Source organism: Colius striatus, chromosome 18 (genome assembly GCF_028858725.1).
Source record: "Colius striatus isolate bColStr4 chromosome 18, bColStr4.1.hap1, whole genome shotgun sequence".
In the NCBI taxonomy this organism is placed as follows: Eukaryota; Metazoa; Chordata; class Aves; order Coliiformes; family Coliidae; genus Colius; species Colius striatus.
The window spans coordinates 769739-788871 of record NC_084776.1 but is presented as its reverse complement, the minus strand read 5'-3'; the positions used below and the strand labels follow the sequence as shown (position 1 = coordinate 788871).

The window sequence follows — 19133 nt, the reverse complement described above, 5'->3', positions numbered from 1 at the left end:
CTGGGGGAGGAACTCTGGGGGAGACAAAGCTCAGAAAAAAATCAGGATTATCATTTTCACCATCCTTAGACCTTTGGAATCAAACCCACTGGTGAGCAAAAGGCACAGTAGCAAGTGGAAACAGTAGAGTTCTGCCACTCCTGGGAGGGGACGTGCCAGGGAAGGGTGATGGAGGAAAGCTGCTCGCACGTGGGACGCATGGGCACAAGCCTGGGCCCCGTGCCCCTTCGCCTGGCTGAGAAGCAGGAGAGAGTCCCTGCACAGAGAAACACATGTGAGCTTGGACAGGAGCTTTGGAGGGAGCAGGCCAGCTTGAAGCTAGTGTGGAGCAAGCACAGCACCCACTGAGCACGACTCATCTCCTGCACCCTCGATGGACATTTGGTGCCCGACGTCGTCTTGGGGCTTCCTCAGAGGCGTTTTCCCTCTTGGGGACGCCAGCCCCTACATCCTATTGCTCTGGGCAAAAGCATCCCTGCTTTGGTGGGCATCTCACAGCCTTTGGTGCTGTGGCAGAGCTCCATGTCCTGCTGGGGACCAGGGCACTTCTCCCCATCGGTGTCCCTGCGACCACCCTGCTTTGCATAGGCACAAACCTGTCATGGGACCCGTGTCACAGACAAGGCTGAGATAAGGACAGTCCAAAAAGGCACATTGTTGTTCAGTTTGGATTTGCAAAGGCCAAACAGCAAACATTTGGTGTGTAAGAGTGTTACCCCGGTGCTCTGATTCCTTGATTGTTCTACCAAAATGCTCTTATCCCCAGCACAAAAGCACCCTCAGCACAGATCACACGGGGAGCTTTTGTTCCTGCTGACACAGGCTAACTTTTCCTTGGACTGTTCAAAGCAACGGTGGCTCGTTTGGCAAAGGTAATGACTGGAAGGTAAACAGCACAGACTGTGACATTTTGGCATTGTGGAGCAAGATGGAAACTCTGTCCTTGGGAACTTCCTCCATGGACAACACTCCCTCCTCTCCCCTTGGCCCTTTGCCTTGCAGAACAACGCACAGAGCGGAGCTGCACCAGCCCAGGCTGCCTGATGACGTGCTGAGGTGACATTCAAGGCTGCCTGGCTGCGCTGGGGCACAACTGGAGCCGTCTGAGAAGCCTGCACAGGTCCTGCTGCAAGGCAGCAAGTCTGCCCACCCCAGCTTGTCAGTGTCATGTAGGACACCACACTCACTTCCATAACGCAACAAACTCAGAGCCACAACCAACAGATGAGGATTAAATCCACAAATTGAGGGAGAGCATCTCTGGAGCACAGGAGCGTGTCCTGGCAGAGGCTGAAGCTGCTGTTCAGCAAACAACCATCCAGCCCTGGAACAAGCAGGCAGCCGGTGCAGCCAGCGCTGGCTTTTCGTGTCCCCTGAGAGTCGCCCCGTCTGCTGCCAGCGGCTGTGGTGGGCTGCTGCAGCGAGGGGCTCAGAAGTACCTGTAAACGCAGTTTGGTCCATTTATCTCTGTGCTCCTGTGTGTAGTGACACAGCGAGTAGCCCTGTCTGTGGCAAAGCAAGATGCCTGTCCTGGTACTGGGTCAGTCTCCTGGCTGCAGGGACCCCCAGAGCAGTGCCTGTTCATGCACAGAGTGAGTGGCTTGGCCCAGAGGCACTGCTGAGACCCTCCTTTGGAGGGAGGGACCCCAGTGGCCCTGGCAGACTGCAGCCTTTGCATCTCCTCCCAGAAAGCACTTCAGGATCAACAGAACTAAAATGACCTGGAATGCTCCTAAACTCTGCCTGAACTACTGCTGCTAATTTTGGCTTTTAAGAGTACTCTATAGTATGGAAAAAAGACCTCCATAAAAAAGCCATTATTGGTTGCAATTACAAGCCAAATGAAGACCCAACTGCTGGCACGAAGGTGAATGGCTGCCACCAACACCTGAGGTACCTGCTGGCTCTGCCCTTTCTCACTGCTCCAGACCACCTCTGCAGGTGTCCTTGACCAGCTTCTGAGCCCTTTGGCTGGAGAAAAAGGTGGATAATCAGTGTGGATCCGACACAGTGAGTACCCACAGTGGGTCTGGCTGGGCTCCCAGCAGGGAGGGCCCACTCACCCCCTAGCTCTGCTTTTTACCTGAACTGCAGCACCAACCTCACAGACACCTGGCAGTCCAGGTACCAACCTACCTGCAAGACTTAAATATTGCCCTGTGAGCACCTGGAAGCTGCTGAGCACAAAGGGGAGACACCAGTGTTGCTGGGGTGAGGCAGAGGAGCAGCGCTGGGGCTGCCTGGGCTGCACAACAATTTGGGTTTTACTTTCCTCTGAAAGTCAAGTCACTGTGAAGAAGCCACTGGCTCCTATGGGGCCCTCCCTGGGCACCAAGGAGATACCCACTGCCATTTGCCCTTCACTCTGAAAGAGGCACCTTTGACGCCTGTATCATCAGTGGCACCCAGGGGCCAGTCTGCCCAGTCTGCCCCAGACTGGGTTTATTCCCCTCCAAAAGAAAGAAGAAGGATTTTTCCTTAATAACAAATGTAAACAATATTTCCCTATCAGCTGGAAACCACAACAGAAATGTCATGGACTTCACCATCATTGGAAGTGACCTCAGCCAGGGGGGTGGCTGGGCTGAGTGTACCCTGAAAAACCCCCATATGCAGCCGTCCCCAGCAGCCCCCCAGGGCTGGCAGCAGCAGCTGTCTCATTTGGATTCACTTACAGCTCCCCACGGCTCAGACGGATTCACGGGGAGCCCAGAGGGAAAGAAGAGGATCTCCTTTTCCTCTCCCGAGTATAAGCCTGGCTCATGGCAGCTCCACACCCTCTCCCTGTTGCCAGAGAGCTGCAGACCTTGTCATCTGCTGTTTCAAGCTGTAAAAGCAAAGAAACCTGCATACAGCGAAGCCTGGCTCAAAACGTGCCAGCCCTGGCAGCACCAGTGCCTGGAGAATGGCAGCAGCCAGCTCTGGGAGAGGATGGAGAGAAGCCGGGGAGGATCCATCGACCCGCTGGCAGTTCTGAGCGGGTTTCACTGCGTCTTTCTCACGCCTCTCGAGACACGAGCTGCAGCAGATCTCACACGTTCACTCGTGGAAAGAAAAACCCGATGGGAGAGCTGGGTGAAGCTGAGGGAGAGGCTGAAGGATCCACTCCCTCCTCACGCTCCCGGGCTCAGTACTGCCGTAGGTTGAAGAACCCGACGCTGGTGGGCGACTCCTTGACCGTCACTGTGATCAGGTTCGCGGTCACGTCGGTGACAAAGACGTGCTCGATCAGGCTGCGGGTGGGCTTCCAGTCCTGGCTGGTCTGGATGGAGACAGACATGTTCTGCCCCACGCCCGGGAAGGAAGCTGAATCCCGGTCTGAATCCGAGCTGGTCTCTTCGCCTGTGCTCATTTCGGAAAGGGTGGCCGGCTTGCGGGTCTCGGCGGCCGCGTGTCCCTCCTGCGCGCCGCCTGTGCTGCTCTTGGCCGAGTCCCTGTCGCCTGCTCGCTGCGTTTGCTTCTCGCTCTTGCTGCCGTCCCCCCCCGAGAGCCCCGCGGCGCTGGCAGCGTTCAGCCCGGCACCCGCCGTGCCGCCCTTTGTGCCGCCGGCACCCGCACCGGCTGCTGTGCCAGCGCCGGGGCCTTTGGCCAGGGCAGCGCAGAGGTGTCGGGGGATGCTGCTCCCCCCAGCCGCGCTCGGCCCGTTCTTGACGCTCTGCAGGTTTAGAGCTTGGAGGTTGAGCTCCTGGCTGGAGGCGGGCTGGCTGCCGGCCCCGGAGGAGCTCGCCGATGTCTTGCTGCCATTGTGCAGCATTTGGCCTCCCGCAGCAAACCCCGATTTCTGGTCCCCTGCAGCGCCGTTGCCAGGAGCTTTGGCGCCCTTGGCACCCTGCACGCTCAGCCCAAGCTCCCCTGATCCTTTCTGGTTCCTCAGTTTTAAGTCCAGCCCTAGGCCGCTCTTACTGGATGCCTGCGACTTCAGCGCCAGCCTGCCCAGGGGCGAGGTCTCTGCCAGGCTCTGGCTTTGGGACATCCTGTTCATGTAGTGCACGATGGAGCTCTGCCAGCTGATGGCCCGCGTTGGGCTCGCCGAGCCGCCCTTCAGCATGTTGGGCAGGTTTTCTGCAGACGACCCCCCTGAGCTGAGCCCAGCCAAGGCTCCTGGCGGGTCCTTCAGCAGGGCCATGCCCGAGCCCTGCGTGCTGTGCTGGGGCTGCAGCTTCCCCATCAGCTTGGTGCTGCCACCCGCCTCCTTCCGGGATGTTTTCAGCACCTTTGTCAGGTTCACGGTCCTTCGAGACACTTTCTGCTCCGGGGGAAGAGGCTTCCGCCCACGCTTCTTCCTGGAAGCGTCTTTCGTTTCGGGCTTTGCCACCAGGATCTGAGCTTTCTTCTGTGGTACTGGGTGAGTCTCTCTGCTGCGGGGACCTCTCTTTGCTTCCAGGTCACTTTCATCCTCTTCATCTGAGGAGGAGGAAGAGGAAGATGTGGAGGAAGAGGAGCTGCTTGACTTCGCTTTCGCAGGCATCTCTGGTTCCTGCAAAGCAATGGAGAGGGACGGGGAAAGAGTTAACACATTACCACAGGAACCACTGTGGGAACTGCAAACCCTTCAGTGCTGCCTGGTCACACACAGGCTCCTCCACGGGAGCTGATCTGTTGTCCTCTGCCATGGAACGAGTTAGGGAGCGTACAGTACAGTCTCTTAAATACCAGGCACGACTCTGGTGCCAGGGCACTCCTTTGCCTCCTTCAGTCCCATTGCCAGAGCAGTGATGAAGAGATGCGTCCTCACAGGCATCCTTATCCATCCATCCTCATCCATCCAAGCCCCTGACCTGGGTCTGGATGGCTGTGTCCTCACCACCCTCCTGGGGCCAAGCCCACCCTGCTGTGGAGAGGCACTTGCTGGTGCCTTCCAAGGCCAGAGCCCCCTGGCACCCTCGTGCCTGCGGATTTCCACCACTGCCAGGACTCACCACGTGTTTCCTGGGTCTGCCCCTGGGCCTCTTGCCCCTCTTCCGATTCTGCACTTCTTTTTCGTGCTCCCTGAAAAAGCAGCAATTGAGGACAACGTTTGCAGGGCAGAAGAAAACATACAAAATCATTCTTCTGTCCTTAAAAAAAACCCTTGAAGGGTCAGCTCCCGTCTCCGTGCCTGAGGAACACCTGAGACTATTCCTTAACCCCTACTGACATGTGATGATCCTACAGGCTCTGAGAACATCACTTACTTGGAGGGGATGGGAAGGGCAGTGCTCTCAGGTTACTATACTGTTTTGTTTAGAAGGGCCAGTGTTGAGCTGTAATACAAGTGGCTGATTAAACACTGTGCTGCCTGCACTACGCACCAGATTCTACTCTTAAGAACATGGATCCAGAAATGAGTTAAAGTTGAACCCTATCATAAACTTTAGTGGTTTTTATTAATATGGAGCCAGAAGATTTCCCAGCTCTGTGCTTCCCGTAGCCATCCAGCTCCCTTTGTACCTCCCTGGGTGATTCCTGGGGTGCAACAGCTGCAGAACCGTCGCTGGTCCCAGCTTGGCTCGGGCAGCAGCCCTGGCAGAGCACACCGTTTGCTCCCACCCGCTACCCCGACCCTCTCATGGCTGTACCCTCCAGAAGTACATTCTGGTGCCTTCCGAGTCCTCTGTTTCTGCAGTCCCAGGTGCTACCCACCCCCTAGGGCCGGCTGTTGCCTCCCAAGCACTGCCCAGGCCACGCTGGATGTGTGTGGGGCCGTGCTCCGGCGGCAGAGGCAGCGCAGGAGCTGCCTGCGTGTGGGGGCCGTGAGCTCGTGGCATTCGCCCAGGCCAGGCACCAACGGCTGAGGGGGACCTGAGCTGGGCTTCCAGGAGATGAACAAAAGGGCCGTGCCACAGGCGGCACGGCGAGCTGCAGCCTGTTGTTTCCACAACTTCCACCGCACGCGCAGCCAATTAAAAGTTAATTGACTTTATCATTCGCTTAGAAATATTTCTAGTTTGCTCACTTCTTTTGGAAAGCCAGGAGGAGTCGCGGGTCGAGGATGTTTTCCTCGGGCTCCCAGCTGTTGTGCCTGCAAGAGAAGACACGGATTGGGCAAGAGCGGGGGTCTGGTGCTCCGCACCGTCCCTGGTACCGGCCCAGCACCGGGGAGTTCATCCCAGGACAAACGGGCCCATCGCGCTGCCCGGGGCCGAGCACCCAGCACCGGACGGCGCGGGAACCGGCGCATCTCGGCAGCGGGGTGAGGCAGATCGGGGAGGGGGTGGCCACGCTGCCGCGGGCTGAGGGGAGCCCCGCGCATCCCAGGGGAGGTCCGGTTTCAGCGGGGAGCGCGGGGCCGGTACCTGGCCGACGGGGGTGAGAACGGGGTTGGGAGCGGGGGGTGGGGGGGAGCGGAGCCCCACGCGGCGGGGGGTGAGAGCCGGGCCGCGGCCGCGCTTATTTGTAAACAAAAGGAACGGCGCGACCCGAACAAAAGCGGGCGGGCGGGCGGCACCTCCGCGGCCGCGCACCGCTCCGCACCGCACCGCGCAGCCCCGCGCCGCGCAGCCCCGCTCACTTGGAGGACCAGCCGCGCCACTTGACCAGGTACTCCAGCTTGCCCTGCGGAAAGACACCGAGAGAGGCACGTTAGCGGCGGCGGAGACGGGGGGGGTGATGGGGGGGGCGGGCGGGGGGGGCGCGGCGGGTCCCACCTTGCGGAGCCGCTTGCTGAGGATGCACTCGGCGGCGAAGACCTGCTCTCCCACGCTGCTCAGCTCCTCCATGGCCCCGGCCCCGCGCACACGCACACACAAGGGGAGCCCCCGGGCGCGCCCCCGATGGCGGGCGCGCGCGCCCCCGCCCCCCCATCCCCGCGCGCCCCCCGGCACAATACGGCGCGCGCGCGCCCGGCGGGGAGGGGAGATGGGGGGGGGGGGAGAGATGGCGAGAGGAGGAGGGGGAGGAAGGAGGGAGGGCTCCCCAAATTCTCCGCCGGCCAATGGGGACCAGGGGGCGGGGCGTGCCGACGGGGGGGTTGGGGGGAGGCATTGTCTGCGCGCGACCCCTCCTCTTCCTGCCCGCGCGGGGGGCGGCCGCTGCCCGGACACAGCGGGGACAATGGGGACGGCCAGACCCGCGGCTTTGTTTCCCCGGGCGCGGGCGGGGTGGGAGTGGGGGGTGCTCAGCGGCGGGAGGGGGGGTCCTTCCCTGCCTGGCCCTGCGGGGCTCACTGCCTGCACCGAGACGGGTCTCCGCGGTTCCCTGCCCAGGCAGCCAGGGTCCTTCCAGGCGACAAAGCAGCGGCAGGGGCGCAGCCTGGGGCTGGGGGCATCCCCCCTTTCCCTCCTTCCCCGCCGATCCGGAGCAGGCGGCGGCAAGGTTTTGGTTCTGGACTGGTTGGTGATAATGGAATAAAACGTATTTCCTCGGAGGGAGGCGGTTGCGGTCCTGACCGCCCGGCGGGGTGGGCTCCCATGCCGGGAGCCAGGTACGGCCCGGCCCACAATCCTCTCCCCGCCGCACGATCCAGCGTGCCGCGGTACCCACCGCGCCGCGGCCCCGCACGCCATCGGGGCGGGCGAGGCGGCCTCAGGAGCTACTAGACGGCGGTTGTGCGCTGTGGGCGTGGAGCGATGAAATATGGTGCTTCACGGGCATGGAAGGAGATGAGTCAGCACCTCAGGGAGTTTACGGCCGCGGGCCCGCAGCCTGCGATTAACCGTGCAGGAGCCAGCGGGGAATGACCGGCCGCAGCCCCAGCGCCTGGGTGCCCGCGGTGCGCGGGGGCTGAGCGGGACCTGGACGGGCGATGGGGTGTCCTGGGCGCAGGGCCCCACGCGAGCCCCGGGCCGTGCCGTCTCTGGTAAGCGATGCCGGATTTAGAAAAACCTCTTGATCTGCAGAGTGGCGCGTTGGGCTGTCCCTGCTGCGGGCGGGGACGGCGCTGCTGGGGAGCCCCTGCATGATGGAAGGGGAAGGCGGCCGCTTGCTTACCGGAGCGGGGCTGGCGCGGGGTCTGTAGGACAGCGGGTGCGCCGGGGGTGCTGGGTCAACACCGGGTAATTGATTGAGGTCGAGCGCTGTCACGTTTTATTGTTTTCTTTTCACAATTACTATGGTTGTTCGCTGACCAGCAGAAGTGTTAGAAGCATTTTTCTCACCAAAGGTGACACAGAAATGCAGCCCAGCGCTGCTCTTCTTTCTTTAGAGTTCCTTTACCTTCCATCAGCTCAGCCCTTTGTGTGCAGCACGTCTTGAGTTTCGGTAAAAACCCGCGTGTGACTTTCCACCCCGTCGCGCCGGAGCCGTGGCATCCCCGGCAGCGTGGCTGCAGCTCCAGTGCCCGGCGTGCAGAGCGCTCGGGGCCAGCGGTGCGTGGGGCTCGCCCGGTCACCGGGCTCTGCCTCCCCGGCACCGAGAGCTGAATGCGGCCGGGAATCCAGCCCTGATCTGGGTAACGCTGAGGGATGTCTCTCCTCCCAGCTGCCCCTCGGTGCTCGTGCTGCTGAGCTCCCCGCCAGGATGCAGCAGTAGTGTAGCTGTTCTCTTCCTTCCTGGGGTGAAGAAGAAAAGGCTGCTGTGAGAGAAGGTGCTGTGTCTGCCCGAGGGGATGGGAAGCAGCAGCAGTTTGGGTCTCATGTGCAGCATTTGGAAGGCTAGTGTCTGGCAGGGAGCTGTGCCAGCAGCTTTGTCCCCGACCCACTATGCCCAGCCCCAAGCAATTCATTGCCAGCAGCAACCTATGTTTCTGTAATGCTGCACAGCCATAGCACCACTCCTGCCTCTGCAATGATGGGACCTGAGTCCTCTTTGCCTGGTGGGACAGGGAAAGGGCTGCACTGCTCCATGGACTGGAAACCTCTTTCCTGTCCCCGGGGGTTTGCAGAGACCCAGCCCTGGTCAGCACCTGGGCCACAGTGGGCTCTGTGCTTTCAGCCAGTTCTCCCCAGTTTGGAGCTGTAGGTTGTGTGTTTTAAAAGCTGTGTGTGATGGCCAAGGGCAGAGTGGGTGTTCCCTGGGAGCACAAAGCTCACCAAGCTCTGTCTGTCCTCCATTCTGGGGTGTCAGCTTTCTCAGGTGGATCACAGGTTTCCCATCACTCCATGTCTTTAATGGAGCCACGTGTTTAAATGAAATAATCTCACCTTTTTTCTCGGAAAAGATAGAGCAAAAGAAAACAAATCCCCTCGAGCATTAAAGAAGCTGAACTTGTGGCTTTGAAGATTTGCAAAACAGGAAGTGAATAAAAAGATCCTGCATCTGTTTGTATGGTAAAATCTGAGTTTTACGTTGCAATTCAAACCGTTCTGTCACGGTACCAAAATGCTGCTGACTCCTTCCCGGTGCTGGGGGTGCTGCCCCAGCATTGCCCAGCATTGCCCAGCATTGCCCAGCATTGCCCAGCATTGCCCAGCTTCTCTCTGGCATTTCAGGATGTTTTAGTGGTAAAACAAACAAACAAAAAGGTCCATGGGTGCCTTTTGCCTCAGTCCATCTGCCTTCTGCTGCTGCCTCCAGCTCCCCAGGGAAGGGCAAGGACAGCATGTACAGGATGGGACTGGGGGTTAGGGGTAAACCTGGGGGAGTTACAGGCTCTGGAGTGGTGGGATGTCCCCTTTCTGCTGAATTGGCCAGAGGGGACAGTCTCAGTGCCAGTGTTTCCCTGGACATTGCTGGCCAGGGCCACCACAGGGGCTGCACTGGGCAGAGCTCCCCAGGGAGATGCCGCTGCTGCTGCCAAAGCTGCTGCTCCACCTGGAGGGGCCTTTGGGCTGAATCCAATGTTCTCCATCCCAGATGGAGACTTCACCTTCCTGGGGAAACGTGGGACATGCAGTAAATAACTTGGCTGCCATGTTCCCTGCTCCAGCAAAGCTGAATGACAGGGAAGCCAATAAACTCCACAGTTTCTGAGAAAAACTTTGGCTTCCCAGAAATGAGGCTCAGACTCCCAAAGTGATCTGTTGGAGCAGAATTTTGTAGCTCTTCTCAAGCATGCCAGGTATCCCAGGAATGCTGCATATCCTGTGCTGGGGCAGCATGAGGGAGGGGGCTGTGCAGTGGGGTGGAGGTTGGCTGTCAGAGGAAGGTGTTCACCTGAAGACCAGACCTTCCTGAGATCACTGGTGCTGCTGACAGGTCGGGGGGTTTGGAGCAAACGAGCGGGGCTGCAGGAGCGAGTGTGGCAGGACAGGGAGTCCATCGAGTTGAGCTTTGTATTGGTGGCAAGGGGCTGCTCCCTGGGGGCTCACAAAGAGCCCTGACCCTGACCCTGCACCTCCCCAGGCAGATGCTTGTCTCCCTGTTTGTGCCTGGACCCGTCAGGAGGAAGGAGCGCTGACAGGGGTTCTCTGCACTTCCCTCCGGTGCTGCATGCTTGGGGTTTTCCTGAATGAGGGTCAATAGTGGGGGGGGTCTGAAAAGGTGCCAGATGCATGTGACAACCCTGACTTCAAAGGCTGAGGCTGGGGCCAGCCCCAGGAGTGGCTTGGCCACGGTTGCCATGTTTGTTGTGGGCAAATGGTGGCTGTTTTCCCATGGCATCAGCCAATTGAAGCACAGAGATCTGCATGTCATTTGGGCACAGCAGATGAGGGTGATGGGTATGGGAGTGTGTGACTTGTAGGATGAGGTGACCAGAGGGCACCCTGTGTCCAGGCCCTGTGTCCATGGCGGGGGGAATCTCAGGGACATGTGCCACCCCCAGTCTGGGCATTTCAAGAGCAGCAGTTTTGCTACCGATTGTGTGTGTACCTGTGTTTGTTTGTGTGTTGGGCTGTTACCATCTCAGAGCAGTGGGGCCCCCTGGGCAGTAACCATCTTTCTAGTGCAGGAAAAAGAAAGAGAAGCAAATGGTGTGGAAATGCATAGCAAATTGGGATGCAATGCTCAGCGGGATGGGCCCTGCTGTGTGACCCCAGCCCCGGGCAGGGGGGCCATGGGGAATGAATTACTTGGGGAGGGGAGGGTGGGTGGAGCTGCAGTTCTCAGGCCAGGGAGGGCTTTGGCTGTTGGTAAATGTCTGGTGGAAACATCACATAGTGAGAGCCCACGAGGTGTGAGATGGAATGGGGAGGAGGGACCAGGGGAACAGCAGATGTGCCCCACTCTGTTTGGGACTGGGAAGTATCTGTCATTCTGGGGCTGTGTTGCCAGAGGGGAGGAAAACACCAGAAGGTTTATGTAAGGTTGCGATGTGACTCTCCAGAGCATCACTTGGAGTGACCCTGCGTGTTGTGGGGCAGTCAGAGCCGCAGTGGGTGCTGAGAGCTGGGGAGCACCCGGGCACAGCGGCTGCTGGAGGAGGGTCCTGGGCATGAGCCGCTGAGAGCTTCAGCTCTGCGTTCTCCCCCAGTGGTACCGCGGAGGGGATTCCTCGCCGGGGGAACCCACCGGGGCCTTTCACCCCGAGACCTGGCGGCAGTGCGCGTCCCCGGGGCAGCTGCCGGAGCCGCGAGAGGCCGGTGGCGCCGGGTACCCTCAGTTTGACAGGCAGCGGGATGCTCCTGCACGGCGTTGTGTCATCCATCAGCTGCCCTCGCCGGTGCCGGGGCGCTCGCGGGGGGCGGTGAGCGCGGCTCGGGAGCCACCGACCGCCGGCTGCCGGTACTGCACCGGGACACCGGCTCGGCCAAGCGGGACGGGTGGCGAGGAGGAGCCGGGCAGCGGCGGCTGGAGCGGGAGCAGCGGCTGATCCCCGCGCCGTGTGTCAGACCGGTGTGTGGGAGCCCGAGGGAGAAGGCTGTGTATGTGTGTGTGTGTGTGCAGGGAGAGGGTCTGGGGGGGGTGGAGGCTCTGGGCAGGGAGGGGGCTCAGGGCGATTGCCCCAGCTTCTGCAGTGTTCAGAGACATGGAGCTGGGAGGATGCTCTGTGCTGTGAGGGACCAAAGCAAAACTCTATGTGAGGCTTTCTCCCTGCTTTCCCGGCCTCCCAGTGACCAGAGCTGCTCCAGGGTGCATCAGTGGCAATCTGTGTGATTTTGGGGGCAGTGGATATCTTCCCATCAGGGGTATTGCAGGGTTGAGTCTTCAGCCAGCACAGTATCTACCTCAAGAGATATTTTTCTGCCACAGCCCTCTCTCACTGAGACACTGCTTGTAGAATGAGGAGCTGAATTCTCCTTCACAGCTGAGGCAAAAATCAGCTGTTCATGGCAGGGGGTTGGTCCATATAAACTCACCATCACCTGTGTGGGTCTGAGCACTCAACTAGCACCAGCCCTATGAGACTTCTGCTCCATACCTGCAGCAGTGATGGCTGAGGAACCCTGAGGAGCCCCGGTGTGAGGGTATGTGGAGGCTGGCACAGTCGTGTTATGGGCACTGTGGGCTCTGGGTACCAGAATCTCAGCAATACACAGCCAAGCTGGTGGCCTCTGCCTGTAAAACAGGCACAGCTGTGCTGAGCTGTGCAGAAAGGGCTTGGCAGTGCCCAGTGGGATCGTTGGCAAAGTTGCTGTGCACTATTACTCCTGTTTCCAGCAGCAGTTGCAGCACGGGCCCGTGTGGGTCCCCTTGCAGAGCCTCCCCGTTGTTTGCTGCCGGGCTTGCTGCTGGCCTGACCCCCACCCCCAGCGCGGTTTCAAGCCAAACATTTTCTTCCTGTTTTTCCAAGAGGAGTGTGCGTCTCTTGTTTCATCTCGTTGGGTGAAGCCGATGCAGGGAAGGCAGTGAGCAAGTCTCTATGGCAACAGATGTTTATCGAGCCCCTGAGATGAGGCACAGGGTTGGGGAGAGGCACTTCAGCATCAGGGATGGGGTCTGGGGCAGCTGCCATGCCAAAGGCACACTGGAAGGGCCAGAACCAGGACTGTGGGACAGGAGGCTGCCCTGCTCCCTGAGCCCCAGTCTGGCTGAGGGGTCCTGGGCTGCTTCCTGCAGAGAGGAGTTTAGCTTTGTACGAGGGGCTTTTGCATCCAGGGTGCATCCAGTGGTACTGGGTGGGTGGCCCAAGCTGGCACAGGCTCTGTGTGGCCCCATGCTCAGGAGCCTTGGGGCTGGGTGGTTGCTTTGAGCTGGGTGGTCCTGGCCTTGTCTCTGCCACATCCTCTGTCTCCCCAAGATATGTGATGGACTAATGACCCTCCCAGAGCTCCCCAGAGCTGCATCAGAGCTGCAGATGGGTTAAGTCTCCTGGGTGCTCCTATGGAGTAAGTGCATTGGGGACCTATCCAGCTGGTGGGTTTGGAGCTCAGAGGTGTGTTTGCATTTTTATCCCCATCCATAAGGGACAGAAATTCAAGCAGAATGGTGCTGAGGATACCCAAGGATCTGGGGGCAGGGGCTGGAAGCACTGGTTGGCTTTAGAATCCCTCCCAGGGCCCCGGGCTAGGGGCAAAGCTGGTCCTGCCAGCACCACTGTCATGGCACTGGGCTGTGCCCACTCTCTGCTCAGCGTACCAAGGCTGTTTGCCCTGTGCCAGAGCCCAGCACCAGTCACAGGAGGTTCCTGGTGCACTCAGAACAAATGCTTTTAATTACTTTAGATACTCAACATGTGTTAGTTGTCTCTGGTCCAATCGTTCTGCCTTGAGCAGACGGGGAAGTTGGGGTTAGGCAGACATGGGGTGACTTTGTCAAGGTCAACCTGTATACCCACTCCAGCTGCCACAGCCCAGAGCACCCCAGTGCCCGGTAGAGGCATCTCCCTGCTGACACTGGGTCGTTCTGGAGGAGCATGGACCAGTCATCTGGGCAGGTTTTGGGAACTCTGCGTAATTCTCTGAGATGGGTTGTCTTTGTGAGCCATGTCCTCCTTCCTCATCTTGCCACATGTTTCTGGTAGAGCTGCCTGGAGGCTGCCAGGACAGGGAAGCAGAGCGTTGCTGTTGCTGATTTCACATCACTGCAGCGGGTGGGTATCAGCTGGGGGTGCACTGTGCTGGAATGGCCAGGAAATTAAATGGAGAATTACTTATCCTGATGGGTCTCCAGGCACATAGGCACAGTGAAGGCAACCAAGAAAGTTATGTTTTTATTTCCCTTGCAGCCACATGCAGAGCCATGAGCATCAAAGCGTTCCCCCTTCCTTCATGGAGCTCAGGCTGCTGCCCTCTTGCCCTGGCACAGCTGCACAACGGTGCCAGGGAACAGGGGGATGGTCAGGCAGAGGCAGGCAGGAGGCTGGGGCACCTCAACCTCCTTCCTAGCCCAGCAAGTGCCCTGAGTGGGGGCAGAGCTGACCTGGGCAGTACAAATCCAGAGTCCCTCTGCTCAGAGTGCCCTGCAGAGCACAGCTGTGGGCAGCACAGGGTTTCACAGGAGGACAAAGCCCAGAGAGACCAAGAATAAACGGGGCATGTGCCTGCCTGCACATGAGCACTTCCAGGGGGTTGCTGGATGTGCTGGGGGTCACCTACCTCTGATGGGGGTTGGGGTCAGTATATTCCTCCCCAGCAGCCCAGAATGAGAGCAATTCCCAGGATCACTGGCAGCAGCTGGGCAGCTGGGAGACGAGCACCTGAACCTGCAAAGAGAGAGATGAGGGGCTTAACGGGAGCTTGGTGGTCTGTCCCTGTCCCGTGGAGCAGCTGCTCCCCTTCCTCCCCACCGTCGGGGGAGCTCGTGCAGGGAACGTGTCCCAGCGGCAGCTCCCCAGCAGCGGTGGGGGGGTCGCTCCCAGGATGTCCCCAGTGCGGGGGTCGCTCCCGGGGATCCCCGGTGCGGCGGTGCGGGGGTCGCTCCCGGGGATCCCCGGTGCGGCGGTGCGGGGGTCGCTCCCGGGGGTCCCGGTGCGGCGGTGCGGGGGTCGCTGCCGGGGGTCCCGGTGCGGCGGTGCGGGGGTCGCTGCCGGGGGTCCCGGTGCGGCGGCGGCTGCCGGCAGGTGTCGCCGTCCCCGCGGGCACGGCGCGGGACTCACGCAGCATTGCGGCCGCCACCCGCAGGGAGCCGTCGTGGGGCTCGGGCTCGATGCCCAGCAGCTGGCACAGGAGCGGGTAGACGTTGACGCTCTCGAAGGGCTCCAGCAGCAGTCCCCGCTTGAAGGCCGGCCCGACGGCGCGGAAGATGGTTTTCATGTTCATGGCGGCGTTGTCGAAGCCGTGTTCCCCTTTGTTGAACTGGACCTTGTACCTCTGGAGGGAGAGCGAGGCTGGGAGCGCCCGGAGCCCTCAGCCCAGCTCCCCCTCCCCAGAGCAGAGCTGCTGGATGCCGCCCCCTGTGCTGCTCGGGGCTGCCGTGTGCCACGCAGTGGCTGCAGGATTCCAGAGCCTGTTTGGTTTCTGTGAGTTCTGTGAAGCTTTGCTGAAGCCCAGGCACAGCTCTGAGGCAATTACATCCTGCAAGATCCCTCCTGAAATGTCAGAGCAGCCAAATTTCCTCATACTGAGGAGCTTCACAATGGGAAGCTGCCTGCTGGCCCTGACTTTGGACCTTCCTTTAATGTCAGACTAGGAGAGCATCCTGCTACTGATACTCTGTGTTCATGTGAGTCCTGCTCCAAGATTTCTGGACCTTTTTTTCTCTGAACATCAGAGAAGGTCTTCACACAAAGAGCTGGAGTTTCCATCTCTTTCCGACACAAAGGCAGAAAGCCAGGTAGGTACAGGAGTGCTGAGAGAAGGCAGTCCTGTGCAAGAAGGACTTCTTGCAGGAGGAGTGCAAGAGAAGGGCAGGAGGAGAGTGTCAGATCCCTGAAAGACAGTAAGAGATGCCTGCACGTGGATCTTACCCCATGGATGACGTATCCCGGGTCGCTGTACAACACGAGCGGGGTGATCCGGGAGTGGTTGGCGTAGTGGAACCTCCGTGGGAAGTCTTCTTTCTTATACACGTGTAGGTGTGGGTGAGCGTTTCTCAGGACTGAATACACATGCTCTGATTTCCCTTCTTTTGGCACCAGTAGTCCGTTTGGACCGTAATCTAAGAGTTCAAACTGGATGTCTTTGAAGGTGAAGTTCTCCACTTTCTGGATGTGGATCTCATCCCTCTTCTGCACAGTCTCCATGCCGTGGTCGGACGTGATGATGAGGTTGAGGTTTGGTCCCAGGCCGCTTTCCCGGATGCGCTGCCTCAGGTAGCCGATGGTTCTGTCCACTTGCTTGATCATGTTTTTCCTCTGTGTGGACTCAGGGCCGTACTTGTGTCCTGCTGAGTCTGGCTCACCGAAGTAGAGGGCGATGAAGTCGAGGTTGTGCACTGTGAACCATTCCATGGCGGTGTCAATGTTCTCTCTCCAGTTGGTTTCATTGCTGTAGTTGAACAAGAGGGGCTCCACCAGCTTCATGTTCACTTCTTCCCCTTGATATTTGGCTCTTCCTCCAGGAAAATAGATGGAGCCTGTCTTTAAACCCTGTTAGTGGAGACATTGCATAAACTCACCTGAACTCAGGCTGCAGCATCTCTCCATAAGATGCATGACCACCCAGTAATGTGGTGAGTTCATTCAGCCCCCTAATGTCTGCCTCTGCTCTAATGAGGTTTTCCTGCTCATTGCCAATTAAAAGTGATTAATGAAAAGCACTGCCCTTCCCAGAACTCCTGTGTGTTGGTTTTATCACTGTGTTAGTGGCACTTGTCATAACTTTGGAAACAGAGACCTGCTTGTACCTTGCATGGACCTTCCAGCTCTGGACCACCAAGGTGTGTGGTGCTCCAGTCACCCCAGCACTGACCCTGCAGTCAGTGGGGCCAGTCTGGCAGGTAAATAAAGGCAAAGCAATGTGTTTTGGGCCAGGTCTCAGGTCCTGTCTTAAAGTCAAATTTAAAGCCTACTGGTGTCTGGGGAAGCCTTGCTGCAGTCCCCAGGGTGGGAGGAACAGCCACTGCTGCTGATGCCCAATGGCCTGGATGAGGCTGTGGAGGGCAGGAATGTGCTGTGGAGCACGTGAAACCCCTGGGCTTGTGATGCTCCCTAGGGAACTGGCTGAGGGTTCTTTAACCAGGAAAAGGAGAACCTGTGTTATTAATGTCTTAATAAAGCTGAAATGCATCTAGTGTCTGGGGATTTATTTTCTTTTTCTGTTCTAATTAGCTGGTGGTTGGCAGTGTGGATGTTAGCTCATGGCCACTAGAGATCGTGGCTGCCTGTAGCTTCTGCTCCACACTGCTGAGGAGGATCCTCCTGCACGGAGAGGCTGCTGCACTCGCCTGTCTCTGTGCTGTGATCCAGATGGGCAGGCTGCCGTTGTCCCACCAGCTGTCCACGCCTTGTGTGCTGTGGTATGGCAGCTTCTGACCCGTGCTGGTGTTGAACCACATGTTGTGAATCACCCCATGGTTCTCCAGGTATCTTCCTGTCAGGAGAGATGGGGAAGGTGGGGATGAGACAGGCAGTGCTGGAGGGGGGAGCTCGTCCCTGTGCCAGGCAATGGGAAGATTTTACCTCTTATATCACATCCCAACTCTCCCTTTGCCTTTGCTTTGCCTCCTTCCTCCCCCTGCCCCATACAAAGTGGAGTTCCCAAGGCAGGAAATGAGATGCTGGGGGATGGCTGCTCCTCAGGCAAGTGGGTTGATCCCACATGGGTCTGACCTGGGCAGGGGCACCCTCTGACCTGGAGGTGCTGATGCGTCCTCCAGTTATTCCCAGTGCAGGGTTCCCTGTTATCCTGCATTTAACTAATTGCTTTGGGGTTTCACTTTGTTGTTCACAACCACAGAGGCCAGCATGCAGCAGAAATTCCTGTTAGCAATGAGAGGCTTGCACTTTGTACTATTCCATTTAAAGCTATTTTTTGTTCTTATTCTGGCCCTGCAGACTGCACAGTTCCTTGTGCATGATATCCCCGTCCTCCCCGTATCGACAATGCCTTTCCCTGCCTTCTCCCATCAGCAGGTTTCATTAGCATGTTCCACTCTTTTATGCCAAGGTTATTAATTAAAATCTTAAATAAGATTGGCTCTGAGATCGATTCTCCAGGAATTCCCCTGTTGCCCTCTCTCTGGCTTGACAGTCTCCTCTCAGCACTGCCTGCCGCCCTCTCCCCCGCAGCCCGTGACTTCCCCACCTCAGAGGTTTTGTACAAATCCTCATCTCCTCCGTTTTAACTAATGATTTCCCGTGTGGCACTGTGTCAGATGAAGTCCAGAAAGATTAAATCTAGTGCATCTCCCTTGTCTGAAAAATCATTTATCTTGTCAAAGGAGGTTGTGGGTTTGGTCTAGTGCTATTCACCTTCACTAAACAGAGGTTCAGTTCTCTCCCTTTCTGCAGCTACTGCCTTATCTCTTGCTGCATTTCCAAAATACAGCTCTCCTAAAGCTCTGTGTGCTGCTGAGGCTGGATGCTGCTCCACTTCACGACCTTCACTGATGTGCAAGCCTCAAGCTTGCCCTTCCCCAGCCTGCAGTGCCTCAGGCCTGGTGGGCACTCACCGGTCAGCAGAGTGAAGTGGCAGGGGCTGGTGATGGTGATAAAGGCAGGAGTCATGTACAGCGCCTTCACCCCCTCTGCAGCCATGGTGTCCAGGTTGGGGGTGTCCACATCCTGGTCGTAGTTCCACCGAAAGCCATCAAAGGACACCAGTAGGACTTTGCCACGGTTGGATTCCTGCTGCACAGGGAAACATTGTGCCAAGGAGAAGGCAGCAAACAGGAACCCCAGCGGAGTGAACATCTTCCTGCCCTTGAACTGTAACAGCCCAGACATCCAGAGTGCTCACGTTAATACATGCAGGATGGGACTAAGTTCAGTTCTTATCTAATCTTGCAGTTGCCCATCAGCTTCAGACAGCACTTCTTATCAGAATGAGCCCCTCTGTTATTTTTTGTCTAGCTGAAGTAGATTAGCTTAGGTTTCCTTGTGGCTCAAACACCAGATCTACTTTCTCTGTCTGGTGTTGGGTGCAGTTTCAGCACTCACGAGTGGGAAGAATTGCTGCAGTGGCCTCCCTGACCTGACCTCCCTGACTCCCTGACCCTGACCTCCCTGACCCCCTGACTCTGACCTCCCTGCAGCTCATTCACTGTCCTTTCCACACTCCTGCCTTTTGGTGACCTCATTCTTGGCCAGCAGTTCAGCCTCAAAAGACAACTCATCCTCCTTCCAGGGCCACTTGCCCGCCTTGAGAGGGGTGCTCATCATCTGAGAAAGGAGCCTAGGTTTATTCAAGACCCTTGAGTGTGGCTTTGTGGAGCTACATGCTGGGAAGGAGGCTCTTTCCTGGCTCCTGGCCATACCAGTAGTCCTCAGAGGTGCTCTAGAGGATGAGCCTGGCTCTGAAGCCCTCATGTCTCATCAGCCCAGTCCCTGCTGCTCAGGCTCTGCTGCACACCACGGG

The 19133-nt window shown here is 58.3% G+C and overlaps 2 protein-coding genes across 2 annotated transcripts; both read right to left on the bottom strand.

Moving 5' to 3' along the window:
• Window positions 1-3127: 3127 nt before the first annotated feature.
• On the bottom strand, window positions 3128-6698 carry CBX2 (chromobox 2). Its single transcript, XM_062011121.1, has 5 exons — window positions 6627-6698; window positions 6491-6534; window positions 5936-6001; window positions 4920-4989; window positions 3128-4477 (listed from the first exon to the last, which is right to left on the bottom strand). Exons 1-5 carry the CDS (start codon window positions 6696-6698, stop codon window positions 3128-3130), a joined length of 1602 nt encoding a protein of 533 aa, XP_061867105.1.
• Window positions 6699-14291: 7593 nt separating this feature from the next.
• Window positions 14292-18502, bottom strand: ENPP7 (ectonucleotide pyrophosphatase/phosphodiesterase 7). The gene is made up of 5 exons (XM_062011164.1): window positions 18229-18502; window positions 17002-17147; window positions 15584-16204; window positions 14774-14987; window positions 14292-14380 (listed from the first exon to the last, which is right to left on the bottom strand). Exons 1-5 carry the CDS (start codon window positions 18500-18502, stop codon window positions 14292-14294), a joined length of 1344 nt encoding a protein of 447 aa, XP_061867148.1.
• Window positions 18503-19133: the final 631 nt, after the last annotated feature.

What these genes read in the sequence shown, in the direction of transcription:
- CBX2 (XM_062011121.1), bottom strand. Translation starts at nt 6,698, where the DNA reads ATGGAGGAGCTGAGCAGCGTGGGAGAGCAGGTCTTCGCCGCCGAGTGC. An exon ending in CTCCTGGCTTTCCAAAAGAA is followed by an intron (nt 4,990 to 5,935) that starts GTGAGCAAACTA and finishes CTGCTTTTTCAG; the next exon opens with GGAGCACGAAAAAGAAGTGC. An exon ending in GCAGACCCAGGAAACACGTG is followed by an intron (nt 4,478 to 4,919) that starts GTGAGTCCTGGC and finishes ATTGCTTTGCAG; the next exon opens with GAACCAGAGATGCCTGCGAA.
- ENPP7 (XM_062011164.1), bottom strand. Translation starts at nt 18,502, where the DNA reads ATGTCTGGGCTGTTACAGTTCAAGGGCAGGAAGATGTTCACTCCGCTG. An exon ending in GGATCACAGCACAGAGACAG is followed by an intron (nt 16,205 to 17,001) that starts GCGAGTGCAGCA and finishes CTCCACTAACAG; the next exon opens with GGTTTAAAGACAGGCTCCAT. An exon ending in GGTGGCGGCCGCAATGCTGC is followed by an intron (nt 14,381 to 14,773) that starts GTGAGTCCCGCG and finishes CTCTCTTTGCAG; the next exon opens with GTTCAGGTGCTCGTCTCCCA.